Source organism: Phyllobates terribilis, unplaced genomic scaffold, assembly GCF_046119375.1.
Source record: "Phyllobates terribilis strain yellow unplaced genomic scaffold, ASM4611937v1 Scaffold_13__5_contigs__length_258822181, whole genome shotgun sequence".
Lineage (NCBI taxonomy): Eukaryota > Metazoa > Chordata > Amphibia > Anura > Dendrobatidae > Phyllobates > Phyllobates terribilis.
Window position 1 is genome coordinate 244,526,674 of NW_027362773.1, and position 19,458 is coordinate 244,546,131.

Below are 19,458 nucleotides of genomic sequence, written 5' to 3' on the forward strand. Positions count from 1 at the left end.
TGGTAAAACACTGATGACACCAGTTCCAGTTTTTCACGTATGTGTTTTATATGGACTTGTGAAGGAGCCTTACAGTCAGTGAAACCAGTCACGGCGTGTTCAGCATCACCGGTTGAAGGATGAACGCTTAACCTCAACCTCAAGTTCGTTTGGAAATCAGCGACACACAGACTGACAGATCCAATCCTCTTATGAGCTTTGATGCACCCGTTAGTTTTTATTTTTGTTTTTTTGGCTGACAAACATTACTAAGTCTGCACTACACACATGCCTGGGAAGGCTCATTCAGTTTAGCGTTTTATGCACACCTACTAAGGTAAGGACATGTGCATGTGGCTTCTTTTAGACACCAGCGCCTCTGCCGAGTTTTCCAAGCCAAAGACGTTTCAGGAAACCGCTGGCGGCGTTATTCCTCAAGCGTCTTGGTTGGCGGTTTTGTAAATTAAACTTTAAATAGCAAGCAAGACATCTGAAGAATGAACGTGCTACTTCTTTTACCTGCTTTTGAAGCCTGAAGCTTTTCAAAGAAGTTCCAAAAACACTGAACATATGCACAGCAAGTCGTTTTTTCATTGCCGTGCAATCAAGTTGTTTTGGGTTTTTTTGTAGCAATTTTTAGCACTTTTTCAGGTGGCTTGCATGAAAGTCATCCAGTGCCCATACCCATACCCCTATTCTGATATATATATATTTTTTTGCATGTGCAGTTATTTTAAAAATTTGCAGCCTTTTCCAATCGATCCTTATTGTTACTGTTCTTTAGCCTTTAGAAGCCAATGGATCGGGATTTAAAACCTCTTGCAATGCTTCTGTTATTGAATAGTTGGTGCTCATGTCTTTCCCTCTTTATCATCCATATTTCAGCAATATATAAACCAGCAAATAAAAGAGTTAATCCTTCTCCAAAAATTAAAAAAGGGAAGAAAGATGAATGGAACATGGACAACTAAGAAAACTACATGATATGAAAACTGATCATGCAAGTGTGAATGGGTCCTGTAGTACGGACTGACCTGTTGTATACACAGATATAGAAGAGACCTGACCTGCAAACAATATATTAAGTGTATATGTATATGTACATGTGTATGTGTGTGTGTATATATATATATATAAAAAAAAAACATACGGCTATGTTCACACTTTGCGTTTTTGCTGTGTTTTTTAATGCAAATTTATGTAAATTAAAAGATGCATTTTACAGTACCAGCAAAAGCTAAGAGATTTCAGAAATCTCATGCACACATATTGTTTTTTTTCCTGACTGATTTGGTAAACTGCTACGTTTTTGCAAACTGCAGCATGTCACTTTTTTCAGTGTTTTTTCACCCATTGAAAGCGATAGGTAGTGCAAAAACGCATAAAAAAACCACAAGTATCACATTTTGCTGCATTTTTTGTGAAAAAAAAATCAAGTACAGCAGGATGTGAAACTTATTTATTTTTGTGATTTTCCCAAGTTTACACCATAATGTCTTGGTCTCCTCACCTGAGATGGCAGTAAAGGATTAGTACAGTTTAATTAAATTAGTGATGCATGAAAAGTTCAACATTGGCCGACCAAGGTGTGACATTGATCTATTCCTGTGGCCAACCAAGGTGTGAAATGTAATAATACCAGACCAATTCAAGGGCCGACCAAAGTATGAAAGTAAACAGTGTCCTGCAAACTCAATGCTTTGCCAATGTTTTAGGTAGACTATTCCTGACCAATTCACCTCCTCCTGCTGTTACATTTGTAATGTGTATTTTTTCATGAACATGTGTTGCATTGTAGACCTGTGTTCATGCTTTTGAGGTGGAAGCAAAGCTTTTTATAAGCAACCTCTTTACTACCAAGAGAGCTAGTTTTGCCTGCAGAAAAAAACGCAGCAAAAACGTAACGTGTGAACATAGCCTTAATATACAGTACAGACCAAAAGTTTGGACACACCTTCTCATTTAAAGATTTTTCTGTATTTTCATGACTATGAAAATTGTACATTCATACTGAAGGCATCAAAACTATGAATTAACACATGTGGAATTATATACTTAACAAAAAAGTGTGAAACAACTGAAAATATGTCTTATATTCTAGGTTCTTCAAAGTAGCCACCTTTTTGCTTTGATGACTGCTTTGCACACTCTTGGATTCTCTTGATGAGCTTCAAGAGGTAGTCACCGGAAATGGTTTTCACTTCACAGTTGTGCCCTGTCAGGTTTAATAAGTGGGATTTCTTGCCTTATAAATGTGGTTGGGACCATCAGTTGTGTTGTGCAGAAGTCTGGTGGATACACAGCTGATAGTCCTGCTGAATAGATTGTTAGAATTTGTATTATGGCAAGAAAAAAGCAGCTAAGTAAAGAAAAACGAGTGCCCATCATTACTTTAAGAAATGAAGGTCAGTCAGTGTGAAAAATTGGGAAAACTTTGAAAGTGTCCCCAAGTGCAGTTGCCAAAACCATCAAGTGCTACAAAAAAACTGGCTCACATGAGGACCGCCCCAGGAAAGGAAGACCAAGAGCCACCTCTGCTTCTGAGGATAAGTTTATCCGAGTCACTAGCCTCAGAAATCGCAGGTTAACAGCAGCTCAGATTAGAGACCAGGTCAATGCCACACAGAGTTCTAGCAGCAGACACATCTCTTCAACAACTGTTAAGAGGAGACTTTGTGCAGCAGGCCTTCATGGTAAAATAACTGCTAGGAAGCCACTGCTAAGGACAGGCAACAAGCAGAAGAGACTTGTTTGGGCTAAAGAACACAAGGAATGGACATTAGACCAGTGGAAATCTGTGCTTTGGTCTGAGGAGTCCAAATTTGAGATCTTTGGTTCCAACCACTGTGTCTTTGTGCGACGCAGAAAAGGTGAACGGATGGACTCTACATGCCTGGTTCCCACCATGAAGCATGGAGAAGGAGGTGTGATGGTGTGGGGGTGCTTTGCTGGTGACACTGTTGGGGATTTATTCAAAATTGAAGGCATACTGAACCAGCATGGCTACCACAGCATCTTGCAGCGACATGCTATTCCATCCGGTTTGCGTTTAGTTGGACCATCATTTATTTTTCAACAGGACAATGACCCCAAACACGCCTCCAGGCTGTGTAAGGGCTATTTGACCAAGAAGGAGAGTGATGGGGTGCTACGCCAGATGACCGGGCCTCCATAGTCACCAGACCTGAACGCAATCGAGATGGTTTGGGGTGAGCTGGACCGCAGAGTGAAGGCAAAAGGGCCAACAAGTGCTAAGCATCTCTGGGAACTCCTTCAAGATTGTTGGAAGACCATTTCCGGTGACTACCTCTTGAAGCTCTTCAAGAGAATGCCAAGAGTGTGCAAAGCAGTCATCAAAGCAAAAGGTGGCTACTTTGAAGAACCTAGAATATAAGACATATTTTCAGTTGTTTCACACTTTTTTGTTAACTATATAATTCCGCATGTGTTAATTCATAGTTTTGATGCCTTCAGTGTGAATGTACAATTTTCATAGTCATGAAAATACAGAAAAATCTTTAAATGAGGTGTGTCCAAACTTTTGGTCTGTACTGTATATATTTGTGCTTTTTTGTTACTTTTTATGGTAAAACTTACAATTATTTCTAAGACCGTGTTTACCCACCTAGTGATGGAGAGGAAGCTGCAATTGCTATTACAACCCAGTTCTATGCACTGACCAGTTGCTTGTAGACCTCATTGTCCCGGAGGAGTTGAAAGCACACATCCTGCATTTTTTCATTTCTCGGCATTTCATATATGATTCACTATCCAAGCAGGAAACTATTTTATCAAGGGACACCCTGGTGCAGAACATATATTTAGCCTGCAAAAAAAAAAAAAAAGGTCTTTGTTTACGTACAGTAACTACCATCTATTGTTTTGTCCTTGAATGGCCATGTATGAACCGCACTGGTATCGTCCTCATTCTGTGCACCTGGGCCCCTAAGGGAAATGAGCGGGTTGCTATTTTTGTGGCTAATGGTGGCTTTAAAAAGGGCATCACTGTCGAGTTGCGTAACTGGCACAACAAAACGAGTGCTTGTCACCGAGGATCAGTGAGATCCTGCCACCTACTGTTCCAAAACTCCAAAGGAGTCTCTGATCCTGTCACATTCAGCCAAACCTCCAGAAAATATCTCCACTAGCAAGTCTCCAGATGCACCGAGCGAGAGACGCTGACAATTATCTGTTGTCAGACCAAACGTAGCACTGACAAAAACAGCCAAGGAGGATGTCATTGGTGGCGTGCCGAGGCAAAGAAGCAAATGCCGCAGGATTTCCGAAGAAACCACTCCTGCCTTTTATACTTGCTAACTCAGGCGACATAATTTTGTCCATGTGTCTACATTTACTAGGTGTCGAAAAGTTTCTTTTAGCGATTCTTCGTTTTCAGAGGATTTCATATATTAATATTCTGCTTTTTGTAGTCCCACTAGAATTATTACAAAAATAGTTTTTTTTTTTCAGTTTATCTTGTCACAGACTGGATTATAGAAAAGGCCAAAAACGAATAACTTAGGCTCCTACACTATGGACCCGATTTTTAATCCTTTCCAATTATTTTTTGTCTTGTGTTATTCGTTGATTTATTTATTTTTTTTTTGCACCAGATTTTTTAAAATGGTGAAGTTTGCACAAAGAATAAAGTAGTTTAACCCTTTTTTTTTGCAAAAATTGGCAAACATTTTCTAGCGTAAAGTGATTACAAGAGGGGGACTGGAATACATTTGCGATAAATTTTGCAACGTTTAGAAACCCAAACATCTGGAAATTCCACCATTAGGCCTCTTTCAGACATCCGCTGTTCTTGTACGAGTGCCACTTGTGGTTTTCTCGGGTACTAGTACCCTTGGGGCCATTCACTTGTCCGTGATTTTTCGTGGACTAAACAGTCCATGAAAAATCACGGAGACATGTCTGATTTTGACCACAGCGTCGGATCAAATTCTGCAATGCAAGTCTATGGATCAGTGCAAAAATTGGGACCGAACTAGGATGACATTCAGTTTTCACACTGTCACTTAGGAAAAGGTGAAAACTTAGTTTTTATCGTACGTGTAGAAAACAATAAACTCCAGATAAACTCTGATCAATCGCTGCTCAAAATAATCTGCAGCATTTTCTACTATGAATTTTGCAACATATTCTCATCATCTGGTGGAGATTTTGCTGCTGTGGAAAGTTTGCAGCGGATCTTCCTTGCTTTAAAATCCCGATTCATTATCGCATTTGTGCCTTTTTTTTTTTTTGTTTAATTTTTGGTGTTTTTCATCTTTTAATTTCTGCTTTTTTTCTGTAAAAAAATATTGGTCATTATGGGCCCGGTTTGGGGTTTCCTAGAAGTTTTTGGCTGATTTGCAACTTTTGAAAACAAATTTTTCTTTAAACATTATTCCCAAATGTACCTTAATCTCCTCCCGGGTGGAATTTTTTGTACGGCTGAAATTTTTGCTCAGATTTTGCTTCCTTTTAAAGCAACATGTGACGCTGCGCTAAAAAGTCTCCTAACAGATTAAACTTTAACCTGTTCGGAGACTTTTTAGCTCAGCGTCACATGTTGCTTTAAAAGGATGCAAAATTTGAGCCCCAAGACATTTAACCGTTAAAGACATAAAATTTGGCGAAAAAAAAGTTAAGAACAAGACAAATAAGAAAAGTGACTTTAAAAAAAAAAAGGATGTATCGGGGCTGAATTTTTTTTGACAATTTATGCAAATTTTCAACATTCTTGTAAGAAACTTTGCAGCATAGTCTGAGGGTACGTTATTGTGCCACTGCCACGTCCGTCCTGGGTGCCCACTCCATCTTTATATAGGACCCTCCCTCGCCGTCTTTGCAGAGGTTAATTTGGAACGTTACAGAATTGTAGACTGAACCTGCGCTCTTACTCGCGATCCCTCGAGTCGTAGATTTGCGTTTATCCGGAATTAGCCCTGCTTTGTCCAATCTCGCCCTATAACACCCTCTATATTTTTTTTATTTATTTTTTATACCTACATACGACCAGATTATTTTTCGCCTGACTTCTAGCTGTGGCCCATGGATGCAAAAAAAAAAAAGAAGCGAAGGGTCAGTTACAAGGTTGAGTTCTTTCAGTGTTTCCATAGCAACTGACCTAATGCAAACCCTGGAGACTTTTGGAAGGCTCCCTAGGTGATAAACTCACTGTCCGTACCATCAATCCCAAGCCTTTGAGAACCCCAGCGTGCCTCATTGTCAGAGAGCTGTTTTGATAAGCATCTCTGTCCCCTCTGTGTCAAGGTAGGACTCGGAGACCTCATTTGTGCCTTCGGAGCCCCCTGGAGCCGGTGGATGGTCCTGTTATTTTTTTTTTTTGTGCCTGACACACATCGGAACACAACCTCACGGGAAATAAATAAAGGGAGCTCGGCGTTCTCCTCATGGATTAATTAGAAAGTAGGTAGGAGCAGAAATATAGGGCAGGCGGAGAGATTTGGTGATACAGAAATAAACAGGGAAAGGAAGGATTTTTTTTTTTCCCGAGCACAATATAGCAACAAAAATCCATGTGAAGCCCGTGCTTTAATTTCTTCCCTGTCCCGTATAGATATGGGCAGATGATATCACTTCTCTTCCACCATTGGCCTCTGTACACATTCCCCATTGTCAGATGCTCTGTAACTTCCCGATACTGGTGTCTCGACCCATGTTTTTAAATATTACATCTCCGAAACAGATAACTAGTCATTTCCAGCTTTAATGTGCCACTTTTCCTATTTATTGCTGGTCTTCGAGACCTGCAGAGATGATACAATGGTCAAACACCATTAAGTTCACACTAACATATAAAAATAAATGTTTTATCCAGAAAAAAATGATTTGTCATCTGTTATGCATCGGGAGTGAATAAAATTTACAAGACACAAAAACGGTTTCCTATGTTAATAAAGGCTAAAAAAAAATCCCATCCAATATGGATGATCCGTTTTCTTTTACGCACCCATAGACCTAGACATATGGAAGAGAATAGTGCTGGCTATGTTCACACGTTGTGTTTTTTGCTGCATTTTTTTCTGCAGGCAAAACCTGCTCTCTTGGCGGTAAAGAAGCTGCTTATAAAAAAGCAGTTTTTGGCGCTTTTTGCTGCTTTTTTTTTATACTTTTTTTGTGTGCAGATTACATGTGTCATAATAAAGTTAGTTTTAGGCAGCAAAAACACAGGGTTGCGGGGGTGTTTTTTCCAGCGTTTTTGCACTTTCTCATTGCTTTCTATAGTGAAAAATGCTGCAAAAACGCTGAAAGAATTTACTTGCTACAAAATTAAAAAGCGCAGCAGTTTTACAATTCAGCCAGGAAAAAAAAAAGCAAGTGTATGCCTGGGATCTCTGAATTTTCCTAGCTTTTGCTGGTACTTAAAAAAGCAGCTTGCATTAAACACAGCAAAAACGTAACGTGTGAACATAGTCCTAATGTGTGTGTATGGTGCAATGGCCGTTGGGTATGGAGGTGGTTCTCTTCTGCTGAACTGAGAACCACAAATGGCTGCATACACCTTGCACTGTGTATATTTCTGTGCTCGGCTTTTATGTACTGAGCTCCTGAGTTCACATCCTACCTGGGTCACCTCTCTATGGAGTTTTTGTCTTCTCTTCTCCCATAGAAACTATCTTGGGTTAATTGTCTTCCTTTGGCACGCGACCCGTCACACGCTGGAGATTAGGAATTTAGATGATGAAGAATTTTTGCATTGTGCCGTGGAATAGTCTAAAAATTATAATTTAGATTTTTTATTTTTATTTTTTGCACTAAATGACTATAATCCCCATCATTGTAAAAGTTCTTCGTGTTTGTATTGCTCGACATCGTATGTCACTGCAGTTAGTTAATGATCCATTGTCATGCCTCTAAAGCTTGTGCTTGCCTACTTTTAGGCCACACAGAGACGCCGGCATTGTGCTTGCAAGGAGATTTGCTTAATGTAAAGAATAATAAAAAAAATAACTAAGACGCTATGGAGACTTAGTGCAGGGTCTCAAGTTACAGCCTAATGACAAGGGGCGCCGCAGCGACAATCCTTCTGAGCATATTCGCGCTTGCTCATTTCTACATTTGCAGCCATTAGCGAGCTGTAGATTGGCACAATTAGATAAGCAATTGATGCATCAGCTAAATACTTATTATTAATTACATTGCATGCCCACCAGGAGGTTGCTGTAATTGACGCAGCCCGTAAGAATTGTGACTCATTTACTTGGCTTATTTTTTTTTTCTTCTTCTTGCACCCTCATATCCATTACGCCAGTTTCTCCATCCTCGCGAATATATTTGATTAAGTGATTGCAGCCGGAATGTAAATGCAGAACACGCCAAGTCGGATGTATTTGAAGAATGAGCATTGTGTAGTCAGTGCAGGGAGGTCAATGCCTCGCTAACAGGCACTAAATTATGTGCCAAAAAAAAAATTATACAAATTCCTGCCTTTGACATCTCCAGGCACCGCCCAGGTTTCACCTTCAGAATTCACATAATCGGCTCTGATTTGTATCTGTACCCCCCTCCCTTCCAGACCGTTATGGAAATAAGTAGTTGTCTGTCAAGGATCAAATGCTTTTGCAGACAAAAGTAGGTAGTGAGAACATTACAGGATACTATCATCTCCCCATGATACTTGTGCACAAAGCTCTCTCTGTGCCTCTTTTGGCCTGACATAGTTTCAGCCTGACAGAATCCAGCAGGCCTGCTTGTTTTAAACAAGAGCACATCCTATTATTTTTTTGAGTAGTGAAGTGGAAAATGAATGCTTATTACTCCTCTATCCAATTTATTTATTTTTTTTCTTTAAGATAATCGTATTTTCATCACTCGCTGCTAATGGATCGCTTTTAACTTGTGCAACATCTTTCGGGTTAAAACAGAATTTTGGAATGTTTTATACATTTTTATTGTTTTCCTAATAATATTTGTCTTTATTTTTTTAAAAAAAGTTGAAATTCGTGCAGAAGATCTGAACGGGAAGAGATCACCAAAAATAGTGCAAATTCCATCCACGTTTACACGAGAAAAGAATGTGTATAAATATTTACCAAAACAAAAACATTTCTGTTATGTAAATATTGACAGTTTTTTTTTAAATTTAAGAATGTTTTTGTAGTCGCTGTTGTAATTTCTTACAACTACTTTTAATATAATCTTCGTACTGCGCCCGTATTTCTTGAGTTCTCTGTAAAACAAATATATAAACACACAGGGTAAAGGCTTGTGCCTTCCGTGTTCACAGGAGCAGACATCACATTATCTCTGACACTGGCTTGTCACATGAAGAGAACAAGGGCTGTGTTAAGATGTCATAGGCACCTATGTGTTCATACATTATTCACAAGGCCTCCTTTGTGAGATGTGTGTCCACATAAGTGTTTGATTTTTTTCTTCTTCTGCACAAAGCTCTCTGCCGTGCAACGTCTAAAAGTGCAAATCTGTGCATTGTATCCACCTAGAATGACGACGATTGTGCACATCTATTAATCTTGTCACACAACAATGGTTATTGTTTCCTGGTTTTCATAGTAAAGAAAAACTAATGGAATCATATGCCTGCTCTATAGATCCCTGGGGTTAAGAGGGGGGAAGTCTTTACTATTCTGCAGATCATTTGAAAATCAAATTGCCTCATCACGACTGGGATGTAATACAATGCCAAAGTCTGCTGCTGATCAGTGGCCAAAATAGCTGTCATAAAAAGGGCATGGAAACAAAAATACTATCAGATATATTATGATACATCTGTGTGTGTGTGTGTGTGTGTGTGTGTATATAATGTATATGTATGTGTGTGTATGTATATATATATGTGTGTGTGTATATATAATGTGTGTATATGTATGCTTGTGTATATATATATATATATATATTTGTGTGTTGTATCTATAATGTGTGTATTTATTTGTATATCTGTGTGTGTATATATAATCTGTATCTGTGTGTATATATGTATGCTTGTATGTGTGTATATATATATATATGTGTGTGTGTGTGTATATGTATGCTTGTGTGTGTGTGTATATATATATATATATGTGTGTGTGTATATATATATATATATATATGTATGTGTGTGTATACAGTATGTGTGCATATATATGTGTGTGTGTAAATATAATGTGTATGTATAAATGTATGCTTGTATATATGTATACACATGTATGTTTGTGTGCATATGTGTGTACATTATATAATAATGTACACACATATATACACACAAATACATTATATATGCACACATGCACATTTACACTCATATGTACACTGCTCAAAAAAATAAAGGGAACACTTAAACAACACAATGTAACTCCAAGTCAATAACACTTCTGTGAAATCTGCCTGTAAAGTTATGAAGCAACACTGATTGTGAATCAATTTCTCCTGCTGTTGTGCAAATGGAATAGACTACTGGTGGAAATGATAGGCAATTAGCAAGAGACCCCCTATAAAGGAGTGGTTCTGCAGGTGGTGACCACAGACCATTTCTCTGTTCTCATCATTTTTGGCTGTTGTTTTGGTCACTTTTTCATTTTGCCATTGCTCTCACCCCTAGAGGTACAGTAGCATGAGGCGGTGTCTACAGTACAACCCACAGAAGTTGCTTAGGTAGTGCAGCTCATCCAGGATGGCACATCAATGCGAGCTGTGGCAAGAAGGGTAGCTGTGTCTGTCAGCACAGTGTCCAGAGCATGGAGCAGATACCAGGAAATGTGGAGGGAGCCATAGGAGGGCAACAACCCAGCAGCAGGACCATTACCTCCTCCTTTGTGCAAGGAGGAACAGGAGGAGCACTGCCAGAGCCCTGAAAAATGACCTCCAGTAGGCCACAAATGTGCATGTGTCTGCACAAACGGTTAGAAACCGACTCCATGAGGATGGTATGAGGGCCCGACGTCCACAGATGGGGGTTGTGCTCACAGCCCAACACCATGCAGGACACTTGCCATTTGTCACAGAACACCAGGATTGTCAAAGTCGCCACTGGCGTCCTGTGCTCTTCACAGATGAAAGCACTTTCACACTGAGCACATGTGACAGACGTGACAGAGTCTGGAGACGTCGTGGAGAGCGATCTGCTGCCTGCAGCATCCTTCAGCATGACCGGTTTGGCAGTGGGTCAGTAATGGCGTGGGGTGGCATTTCTTTGGAAGGTCGCACAGCCCTCCATGTGCTCACCAGAGGTAGCCTGACTGCCATTAGGTACCGAGATGAGATCCTCAGACCCCTTGTGAGACCATATGCTGGTGCGGTTGGCCCTGGGTTCCTCCTAATGCAGGACAATGCCAGACCTCATGTGGCTGGAGTGTGTCAGCAGTTCCTGCAAGATGAAGGCATTGAAGCTATGGACTGGCCCACCCATTCCCCAGACCTGAATCCGATTGAGCACATCTGGGACATCATGTCTCGCTCCATCCACCAACGTCATGTTGCACCACAGACTGTCCAGGAGTTGGCGGATGCTTTAGTCCAGGTCTAAGAGGAGATCCCACAGGAAACCATCCGCAACCTCATCAGGAGCATGCCCAGGCGTTGTAGGGAGGTCATACAGGCACGTGGAGGCCACACACAATACTGAGCCTCATTTTGACTTGTTTTAAGGACATTACATCAAAGTTGGATCAGCCTGTAGTGTTTTTCCTCTTTAATTTTGGGGGTGACTCCAAATCCAGGCCTCCATTGGTTAATGTGTGATTGCGTTTGCATATATATATATATATATATATATATATATATATATATATATATATATATATATATATATATATATATATATATATATATATATATATATATATATATATATATATATAATATATAAAATTTGTGCTGAATGCATATATCATTATTTTTATCAGTGTTATTTATATATTACTATTCCTTTTAATGTCATTGCAAAGTAGGAACTCTTGGGAAAATCTGACTTAGGATAAAGTTATCTTTTTATTTAGTGAATTGTTTTTTGCTATGAACAAATCAAGAATGTTTTTATTTGTGCACTATAGTAAAGCCGGTGTCACTCCCCTCTTATGGGGATTGTACATGAGTTAATAGTTCTTTGTCCCGGGGGAGTGATCACTATATGTTGGTGCGATGTTTAGTTGCATATTTATATAGCACATGGATGTCTCCTGTCCATAGGCTTCAGTGTAAAAAGTGGAGTCCATAGAGAATACTCCATAATTTCGTGCATTTCTAAATATTCATAGCGCCTCAACTCTTTTTTAAGGGGAATTAATAGCAATTGTATCATTCCGTCTTTTAGTATTGAAATTATTTCTGTATCTGATGCATTATTCTTCCACAAAATGTGTCTTATGCGTATGTAATTTATGCAAGGTCCTAGACCCTCATGCAGGTTGTCCTAAAACGCGTTAGAACTATAATAAAGCAGATAAGTGATAGGAAACTTTTTCTTTCATTATTTTTTTTTCCTGTAAAATTATCTGCGTGTGTGATTTTATTGATACGTTGACGAACTTTCTCGTACTTTAAAAATGTCTATCCGGCTGCAATATATGTGTGGTCTGTAATATGTGATGACTTTATTTGACCCCATGGGTCGTCGAAAAAGAAAAGAAAGCGAATTAGGAGCTGTCCGGGTTTTCTATGCAGCAGATACTTGTTAATGTATATATGTTTTGTCGCCTAAAACGGCTTGACTAATGTTTCCTAACTAGGAAGTAAATTGTTTGAAAAAGCCGCCTGCAGCATTCACAGGGTGTATCAATGCTTATGTGACAGGTCTGCGATCGGCAGAAAAACATGGAAGGTCCCTAGACTGTAAAACAAAGATGCACAGAACTCGCCTAGAGGTAGCGCTGCGCACCGCTCCTGCCGTACACAGGGCAGAGCTGGGGCTTTCCATGCAGACTGGATGGATTGAATGTCAAATTTTCCTTTTGCGTCGGCTGAACTTTAATTATGATGAGATATGGTGTGTGACTGTCTGCGCTTCGGAGCGTACTGCTGCATTTCAGATCCTAATCTGCTGTGTCACTAACAAGTGTGCATCATTTGAACCTTGCAGAGGAAGGAATCAATCACGAGTGCAAGCTGTGCAACCAGATGTTTGACTCTCCAGCGAAGCTCCTGTGTCACCTGATTGAGCACAGCTTTGAAGGAATGGGAGGAACCTTTAAATGCCCCGTTTGTTTTACAGGTAAGGGTTAAACTTGCAGATCCCGCTTTTTGTCGTATCTCCAGGTGTAATTCGGGCATGCCTTCATTTGATGTCTCCATTAGCTATCGCTAGTATTCCAAATCCAATCCGCTCATCTGCCAAGATCCTGATTTGATTCTGGCTCACACCTTTTTTTAATTTGCGTTCCAGGACATTTCAAGTTTCGTCAATTTTTCTCTTTTAAGGATTATTGTATTATTTGAGGTTCGTTTTTTTTTTTGGCCTGATTTTACTGCAGATGATCTCATAGGGGAGTCATACAATGGAGACTGGATTTCCCAGAGAAACGTCCTAGAGGGACCTTTGTCGTAAATGGAGACCAAATATAAATTCTTGACCTATGAGTCTACGTAACCGTTTTAATTCTGACATTATACAGAGATTCTATTGTCTCCATTGTAGATGGAAAGTTAGAATGTTCTGTCTCAGTTCACTTTTTTTTCAAGAGTGAATGAGTAAATTCTTAAAGGGGCTATCCAGTGCTGCAAATGCCAGCATCGGAGGTGAGCGGCGTCGAAGTTACAACCCTATACTCTCCACGATTGAGAGGTACGACCACATGCACGATACTTGCCAATCATGCGGGTGTGTAGGGTCACCTTGTCATCGTCAGCACTGGATAATGTCCAGTTAAAATAAATATCCTTAAATATGCTTGGAATAGCAAGGTGTACAATTTACCAATATAGTTCCGTTCCAATCTAAAGAGATTCGCTCCATTCCTGGGACCAGAAAGCTCCACTTCCAGCTTGTGCTCGACACAAGACAGTGGTTTTCTTGTATCACCACGTCATCAGTTGTGTGTGTGAAGAGGGCTGGCTCATTCCAATAGGTGTCAAAGGGGTAAGGTTTCTCCTTGTGGAGAGAGACATTCCAGGTCTGGCATGCCAGTATGAGGAGACTTAAACGTCTTACATGCTCCTCTGGGAATTTAAATATTCAAATTTTCTCTTCAGAGAGGAAGAGGACTTGAATCCTAGTGCCACCTATTGGAAGCAGCAATCCTACAAGTCATTATCGACCCTTTAACTAGCCTTGAAATATGACTTAGGATAAAAGCCAAATCAGAATCTCAATTTGTAGACACGGTGTTTCGTTGTATTGCCCCTCGTCAGTGCAAAGTATGAGATCTGATTTGGCTAGGTGAGAGGCTAAAACTGGGAGACAAATTTGCATATTTAATTTCCCAAAGGAGCATGCAAAATGTTTAAGTCTCCTCATACTAGCGTGCCAGACCTGGCGTGTCACTCTCCATATGGAGAAATTTTACCCCTTAGACCCCAGTCTTAGCCTCTCTCCTAACCAAATCAGATCTCATACTTTGTACTGACGAGGGGCAACACCCCAAAACACCATGTCTACAAACTGGGACTCTGATTTGGCTTTTATCCTAAGTCATATTTCAACTCGTTAAAGGGTCGATAGTGACTTGTAGGATTGCTACTTCCAATAGGTGGCGCTCTAGAGTTCAAGTCCTCTTCCTCTCTGAAGAGGCAATTTGCATATTTAATAGGTGTCAGGCTATGTGCCCACGATGCAGAAATGAAGCAGAAAATTTCTGCAGCATTTCTGCATCTCCCTGGCAGAAAAAACACATGCAGATTGTACATGCGTTTTTCCTGCAGAATACATGCGGATCCACATGCGTTTCCGCTTGCAGATTGACAAGCGCTTTCCAGGCGATAGCATCACTTGGAAAGTGCTTGACAACTAGGTCACACTGTATAAATCCATGCAAACAGCATGGATTTATACAGTGTGAACCGTAAAAATTAAAACAAATAAAGCTATACTCACCCCCGATGCCCGGTGTGGCTGCAGCGCTCGTTCCTGTCTGGTTCCCGGCTGCCGGCATATCGCGAGACAGAGCGGTGAAGGGCCTGCGGTCACATGACTGTGACGTCACCGCAGGTCCTCAAGCGATGCCGGCATTCAGAGAAAAGCCTTCGGAAAGGTGAGTATAAACTTTATTTGTTATTTTATTCTTTTTTTACAGGTACAATGGTACCCAGGTCTGGATGAGAGTCTCCTCTCCTCCAGAACTGGGTACCATCCGCACATAGAGACGCATAGAAGCCGCTTGTACAAATGTACAGTCGCGGTTTCAATGCAAGTCAATGGCGGGAGTTCCGCTGCGCTTCCGCAAAATGAAATGACATGCTGCAGATTTTTGTACGCAGCATAAACGCTGCGGAAAAATCCGCAGCATGTGCATAGAACATGCGGAATCCCCTTGGGGACCATTGGGTGCGGATTACCTAGCGTTTCACAAGCGTTTCCGCTGCGTAAATTCCGCAGCATAAACGCTTGAAAAACGCTACGTGGGCACCCAGCCTCAATGCATAGACAAAGAAGGGGGCAGGCTTGGCAATTTGATGAGCCAGCCTCCTTCGCACACAGAACTGATGACATGCTGACAGGGATATATAGCTTTTATTGTTTGTCTACCTAAAAAAAACAAAACAATCTGCAGCAAAATTCACAACAATTTGGATTTGTTGCAGATTTTGACTCCCCTATTAAATTCATTATGTAAAATTTGTAAGAAATGTGCCAAAAATATTGACATGCTGCAGATTTAAAAACTGTGCTAGGGGGGAATTTCTGTGCTGAAAATTTCCGCATCACATACATGAGATTAGTTCAAGACACTTTTCTGCTACTGTATTCTGTGGCTGATTTTCTGTCTAAAAATCCGAACGGGAAATCCTCAGCAATTCTGGTTTGTGTAACCTTACATTTAATGTGAGCCACTACGCAGGTGATCCGAATGACTGTAAAAACACTGTGAGGATCTACAATGCTGTTGGCTCAGATTAGACCAGGATTTATGGCATTTAAGAAGTCTAACCAAGGTCTTAGGCCACGGCCCCACTATCAGTATGTGGTCCGTATTCGGTCAGTATTTTTTTTCAGTAGTGGGAGCCAAAACCAGGTGAGGAACAATCAGAGAAAAGGTATAATAGAAACAAGTCACCAATTCTGCATTTATCACCCACTCCTGGTTTTGGGGAATTTCCATTTATGCAATTTCCTGATGTCCTATATAATGTGAGATATATAATATGTAATATTTAAAGCTGTTGCTGTAGTAGAATGTGAAATATTAGTCCAAGAATAATCGAGAATTCTTAATGGGAATGTGTCATCAGAAAATTACCTATTCATTCACCGGCTGAATACTTCACAAGTTTTTGATAATTTTTTATATTTTCTTCTTCAATTTTCCTGATCTTTATGTTTAAGAAATCTTGCAATTTTCACAGTAGTCACTAAGCCTAATACTAGACTCAAATGATCTGTACAGAATAGGATGCATTTCTGTTATTCTCTATGGGGTGACGGTTCTCCTTGTGGAGAGCGCTAAGTCGTTGCAGAGAGATATATCGGCCATGTAATGCTTCCCTGGGAATTTAGACACGCAAATAACCTTGGTTAGGAACTCTAATGCTACCTACTGAAAGTAGGGGAATTGCATGCTTATAAGGCTACTTGTGCTGACTCTCCATTAGGAGAAACTTTACCCCTTAGACCGCCTGTCAGAGGCCTCTCATCCACCCAATTCAAACCTTGCTCTAATGAGGGGCAAACAACCGAAGCCTGTGTCTGAAAATTGAATTTCTGTTTTTTCTTCTTACCCTAAAACATGTGGCAAGACCATTTAATGGGTCAATATTGCCTTTTAGGATTACTGCCTTCAATAGATGGCACTAAGGGGCTTTGCCACATGATATAGTATAAGAAGCCAAGCCAGAAACACCATTTACAGACATGAGTTTTGGGGTGTGTGCCCCTCAACAGTGCAAAGCAGGAGAACTGATTTGAGGTAAGAAACCTCTGATGGGGGTCTAAGTGGTAAATTGTCTTCTTGTGTGAAGCGCTAAGTTGGTGTAAGGAGACTTATAGCCCATGGAATTTTCCTACTTCCAATAAGTGGTATTAGAGTTCGTGTCCTGTTCCTCTATCAAGAGGCTATTTGGGTCAGTCATTCTCATCTCAGGCCATATTATAATGTGTAATCTACTGTATATAGTGGTGTTACCTAAGATCCATTATTCCTAATAAGCCATGGTCACAGCTCACCCCCTCCTCCTTCCTTCACAATGACCTTTACCCAGATGAGAGCATTCATAGAAAAGCTCTAATATATTGGTGCTGGCAGGAAGTAGGAGTCTAGTATTAAGCTTAGTGACTAGTGTGAAAACTAAGATTTTGGATTTTTTTTAAATAGACAGTTACATGGTAAAAATATTATTAAAAAAACATTTAACATAAAAACGATAAGTAATTTCATTTCCTGGTGACACATTCCCTTTAAATACCTTGTGGTGGCATATCACAGGAGTCGTTAGCAAACTCCAATTATATGGTGTGAATACAAATGTCATCTAGAAGTTAGTGTGTTCTCTTCTCCTTTATGATGTACATAACGGCAGCGCTCCTCATCGGTCACAGTCAGCACATGGGAAGCTGGTGCCGCGCCACAATTACACACACAATACAACTAAATGTGTTTACAGGTAAAGCGCCACGTCCCGGCACGTCATGTGGGGGAGTTTGCCCCCAGAATACAATGAAAAGATCGCTATGACATGCAGAATTGACCACAGGCAGCAGCCTCAAATTAAAACAAATGCAGTGTGATGACTCACATTGCCACGCAGGTTAAGGAAGACGAGGCCGGAGAGATGTAATCCCCTTGATCTTGTGTTGTGGTGTAACTTTAGTGACTATTTCAGCTCTGGTCAAGGAAGGAAGAGGACTGGAGCTTTAGTGTCACCTATTGGATATAGCAATCTTGCCACATGACTTAACATAAGAAGCCAAACCAGAAACTTTATCTTCAAACCTGTGTTTTGGGTTTTTGCCCCTCATCAGTGCACAGCAGGAAAACTGTTTTGGCTGGGTGAGAGGCCTCTGATAGGGGCCAATATTGACTTTTAGGATTTTGTTGCTTCCAATAGATGGCACTAGATTTAAGGCCCCGTCACACTTAGCGACGCTACAGCGATCCCGACAACGATATGACCTGTCAGGGACCGTTGCTGCGTCACTATGTGGTCGCTGGTGAGCTGTCAAACAGGCAGGCTCACCAGCGATCAGGGGAGCAGCGACATCGTGGCATGAGCGCTGCTTACTGTTATATCATGCAAAAGACAAAAAGTTTTTCATTGAAATAATTTAATGAAAAAAATTCCCTTCTATTGTTTTGCATACTTGTAGCGCCCTCTGCTGTTCTGCTGATTTCCTTTCTGAATGTCCAGCTGATGTGGTCAGTGCTGGACATTTAGTTCTGCTGACCAACACTGGTTACATTACATGGATTCTCTGGGGAGAATCGGAAGAACGTCAGGAGGCATCTTTCGTGATCAGTCCAGCTCCAGCGTCGCGTCCAGTATGTGCTCTGATATTCCCAGTATAGGAGGCCATGTCTGACTTTTCTTCTCCTCTCTAGTTTTTGTACAGGCAAATAAACTGCAGCAACACATATTTGCGGTACATGGGCAAGAGGATAAAATCTACGACTGCTCCCAGTGCCCGCAGAAGTTCTTCTTCCAGACGGAGCTTCAGGTAAACTTTTCTGATAATTACACAGCGATCATGGGTCTTCTCCACATAAAGTCCTCTCATTATTACAAAAAGTTTCAGAAAGCCGGAAATAAATCTGCACCTCGGTGCAAGCGCTGACTGCTGACTTGGTGTAGGGGTGAATGAAGATGATGGAAAGGGCTACAATGAATAAGTATTGTGTGCTCTCTTAATAGGACCAAGTATAGCGATTTTTTTTTTATAGGGCCAAGTATAGGACTTTCTTTCTTAATAAGACCAAGTATAGGACTTTTTTATAGGACCAAGTATAGGACTTTCTTTCTGTATTGGACTTTTTGATATAATGTGCACCATGTTCTGCAGTTTCCAGGACGCACATTTTCCAGTTTTCTTTTTGGGATACATTAGGTTCATAATCCAAGATCTAATTGTGTCGTTCATCACATTTCCACCAAATCTTCATAGTAATATGTTATCAGAGCTATATAGGTAACAGCGGCATGATCATTCACTTAGTAGGTTTCAGATCCCATCATGTACTGTCTCTGGATCTCTTCACTGAGTGCTCCCCAGCCCTTTCCTTTGACTCTTAAATGATTGCATGGTAAAGCCACCAGGAGACCACCAGAGCCTGCACTCGAGCTAAGGGAAGGGGTTGGGGAGTACTCACCACAGGGAGCCCGGGCCCCCTTCCCATGAATTCCCCACCTCCTGGTAGTTTAAAACTTGGATTTGTTTTGTCATGA

At 40.6% G+C, this 19,458-nt stretch overlaps 1 protein-coding gene across 1 annotated transcript in view; it reads left to right on the plus strand.

The window, feature by feature from the left end:
• Nucleotides 1–19,458, plus strand: part of ZNF423 (zinc finger protein 423) — a 295,163-nt gene that overhangs the window by 250,618 nt on the left and 25,087 nt on the right. Inside the window, exons 6-7 of the mRNA XM_073659374.1 lie at nucleotides 13,010–13,141; nucleotides 18,618–18,733. Of these exons, the coding sequence (XP_073515475.1) occupies nucleotides 13,010–13,141; nucleotides 18,618–18,733 (248 nt within the window). The remainder of the gene's footprint in view (nucleotides 1–13,009; nucleotides 13,142–18,617; nucleotides 18,734–19,458) is intronic.